This window comes from Melampsora larici-populina, assembly GCF_000204055.1.
Source record: "Melampsora larici-populina 98AG31 unplaced genomic scaffold MELLAscaffold_17, whole genome shotgun sequence".
In the NCBI taxonomy this organism is placed as follows: Eukaryota; Fungi; Basidiomycota; class Pucciniomycetes; order Pucciniales; family Melampsoraceae; genus Melampsora; species Melampsora laricis-populina.
In genome coordinates, this window is record NW_006768781.1 from 1,546,515 (window position 1) to 1,550,038 (window position 3,524).

General features: G+C 37.1%; 1 protein-coding gene across 1 annotated transcript; it reads right to left on the minus strand.

Annotated features, from left to right (window-relative positions):
- Positions 1–284: 284 nt before the first annotated feature.
- MELLADRAFT_35924 (uncharacterized protein) lies at positions 285–1,106 on the minus strand (the record flags this gene model as incomplete). The annotated part of the gene is made up of 3 exons (XM_007409792.1): positions 285–394; positions 774–957; positions 1,056–1,106. 3 exons carry the CDS (start codon positions 1,104–1,106, stop codon positions 285–287), a joined length of 345 nt encoding a protein of 114 aa, XP_007409854.1.
- Between the last annotated feature and the right edge of the window lie 2,418 nt (positions 1,107–3,524).

The following is a 3,524-nucleotide window of genomic DNA, read 5'->3' on the forward strand; positions in this document are numbered from 1 at the left end:
CAAGCGCCCCGCCCGTGCTACCCCCTTTTTATTAGCGGTTTTTGACCCGCACTATAGCTAGGCTCAAAACCCTAAGAAATATAGTGATTTTTGCCTGCGCACTGTATAGCAAAATTTTGCAGTGCTACGTGTTGCCCTAGCGCCTTAGAGCACATAGCAAGAGGGCGCCACAGAGAGCCCCATAGCACCTCATTGCACATATAGCAACTGTTGAACTGATCTATCATACCACCACAGCCTCTCACCCTCTCTCACCACCTCAACTATCTGAAGGAACCACAGAATCACATGTCATATTCAACCTTCAGACAATCTTCTAGTGATGGACCATAAGGTTTGCCTGGGGTTGATTCTAGCATGAACCTTCCATACTCTTGATGTAATGTTGGCAACACTGGGCAGATGTAGTATTTTTCCCAAGTGAAAAATGATTGACCTGAAGGACAAACAAAATTGAAAAAGGTAGAATTCTGAATTCATTTTGTGTGTGCATTAACACTGCATTTTACTGCATTGATGCTGCATTTTTCCACATGAATGGTGCATTAATAGTGCATTTTTATGCATTAACACAGCATTTTTAATCATTTTGACATTAATTTTAATCATTTTGCATGGTGGAAAAATACTACATCTGCACAGTGCAAGGCCTTGTTTGAATGCTGTGATCAAAAAAACAATCAAACCAAGACTTAGAAGACACATCAACGCAAATATTGAATCAGAAAGGTAGAGGTGAACAGACCTAGGTAATTGCAATGTGCTGATCAAACAATTTTTTTGTAATACTTCAAGTTGAGATAATGATAACTTCACATGATTTAATGATTGATGAATTGAAATCAAGAAATATTCAATATCATCACCCCAAAGTAATTGATGACTGATTTGAGAATGAGTTTTATTCCAAAGTTTGATAAGTTGAGCAATCCCTTCACAACAAACATGCTTTGTGTCCTAGTAGTAGATATACATAATTTCAAGGCATATATTGAAGAAAACAAACAAAGAAGTGAGTACAGGGATGATTTCATGATGTAAGACAAAAGGATTACCAAACTACATTGTGGCCAATCAAATGGGGTACCAAGTGCTAATGAACCCATTCTCAAATTGGTTCAATGATGTCAAGATGATCCATCCAATAAAAATGATAAAGGAACAAGTGCAAAGATGATGGATAAGACTAGGGAAAGCTTTACACAAAAGTGATACCTCTATTTTTAAACTGTAGATATCAAGTTAACACCTTGAACAAACAAAGTGAAGTTTAGCATCTAGACACATCAAAAAAGTGATTTATTACAAAACTAGATTGGTAACCTGGTTTGGAATTGTGATCATGTCCGATTTTAAAGTAAACAGGTATGTGAATCAAAGATGTAGGATGAGCAGGGGTGATAAGGAAGTTCTGGATTTGACACAAAATACACAAAATAGAATCATTAAGTGAAGTTCAATTTGGTCTATTGTGATCAACGTTCAACAGAAATCAACCCCAATCCTGGTGAGAATCAATCTGTGAAGAACAATTCATCTCAATCAAAATGTAAAGATAAACGGGATTGATCTCAAAATGTTTCTCAAAAATTAAATAAAAAATTGTTTTCTTTATTGTTTTATACAATTTCTTTGCTATATTTGTTTTGGTCTTTTGCTTTTTTACTCATTCACCCCCACTCTGCTATTAATAATGCAATACATGTGTGTTCTAAAACAGCCAAAATGAAGAAAAGAACCAGATGTGTTGCTTTTTTTTACTATATTTCCTCCAATATGTCTATAGCAGAGCAGAGCAGTTTTTTAACATGCACTACTTTCAAATTACATAGCGCCTTGAGGAATACAGCGTAGCAATTGGCAATTTTTCATAGCAGCAAATTGCCACGCTATGAAAAATTGCCAATATGGCGGAGCGGAGCAGTGCGGCGGTGGTGTTGCTGTCACTCATTCTTCACTTTGAGAATAGAATTCAGTGTACCTTTTCAGGCTTTGGAACACTACCAATCAACTGGTTTGAGTGGGATATGTTGTGACATTAGAAGAATGACAGCTGATGCTACAGTATTTCAATACTGAGAAAACCATTGCAAAATAGCTATGAACCACAAAATGACTATCAGTTTGCATCATTGATTGGCAATTTGTAATTTTTGCACACCAGGACAAAGGATGAAGATAAAACCTTAAATCTATGATCAGACTGAAGGAGAAGGTTAGGAACTGTTAGTGTTAATTTTAAGGCTTAGGGGTTAGGGTTAGTGCAGGATATACTATGATTTAAACAATGTTCATCATGCAGTAATTCAGGGTGTGTCAAAGTTCAGGTGCGCCTGGGAGCCCACCATATCCTCAAAATATCTACAGAAACATCCCACAGTCATTCTTCAGGTTGTGAAAAACAATGTCAGTGCGGTGCCTGCCGCCCAATTGTGCTAGTTCAACTCTTAATCCTAGTTGAGTATATTCAATATCAAATCATCCAAAAACAAAAAATAAGCTAGTCACCACACTTTATTGAGAATCACTATAGGCTGTTTGCTTGCATGAACCTACCCCTCAATCCACCAGAAGACCAAGTCCAAGAAGGACAATATCCAAGAATCAAAAATCTTTAGTGTACATTGATTTTCAAAAAAAACTCCAATTAGATTGCCTGCCTTCAGCCTGAGTGTTGGAATACATCCAAATCATGTGCAAGTCAAACCACATCTTGGCCATCGTTCTGAACCACATCTTGTCCACAATTCTGAACCACAATGCGAGTTTTGGTATCAAATCAGCCTGGTCCCCGCTTCTGAAAACTTGCCACAGATTAATAAATCAGCTGTGCAATCTAGACCACATATTGGCAGCTAATATGAACCCAAAATTGGCCACCTTTCTGAACCACATTTTGGCCACCATACTGCACAACAACTTGGACATACTTACATAAGATGAGTTTCATGATGCAGGTTTGGTGATGAAATCACACTGATTACCATTTCTGAAAACTTGCCACATATTGATGTATCAAATACAAAAAGTCTGAAGCACAACTTGGCCACTAGAAATCTCAGTCAGAAGATGTATATGAGCTCCCTCTTTTCATCATCATCTTAACAACCATCAATTCAGTACTACACTTCCAAGTAAATTTCAAAAATCAAATTATAAGCTTACAATCAGTAATGAATTCATTGGATCCAATGGGCAAGCTGTCCTTTCTGTTGTTATATCAGTACACTCAGGACACTTATATTTGGTCTCTGTTAATGTTTTCATACAGGTTGGGCCTGAAGCATCATAACAAGTGCCACATTTAATTTTGAAGCCACAAGCAACATCTTCAGAGGATTGCTTGTCCATGGCAACATTACAGTGAACACATCTTCATCAAATCATCATCTCAATCTCAATTCACCATCCTTTAATCATTTACTTAATAATTCATCATCATCAACTCAAGCTAATCATCATCAACTCAATCGTCATCGTAGAGCTCGTTCTTCTTCTCCTCATCATTCTTCTTCAAATCGCGA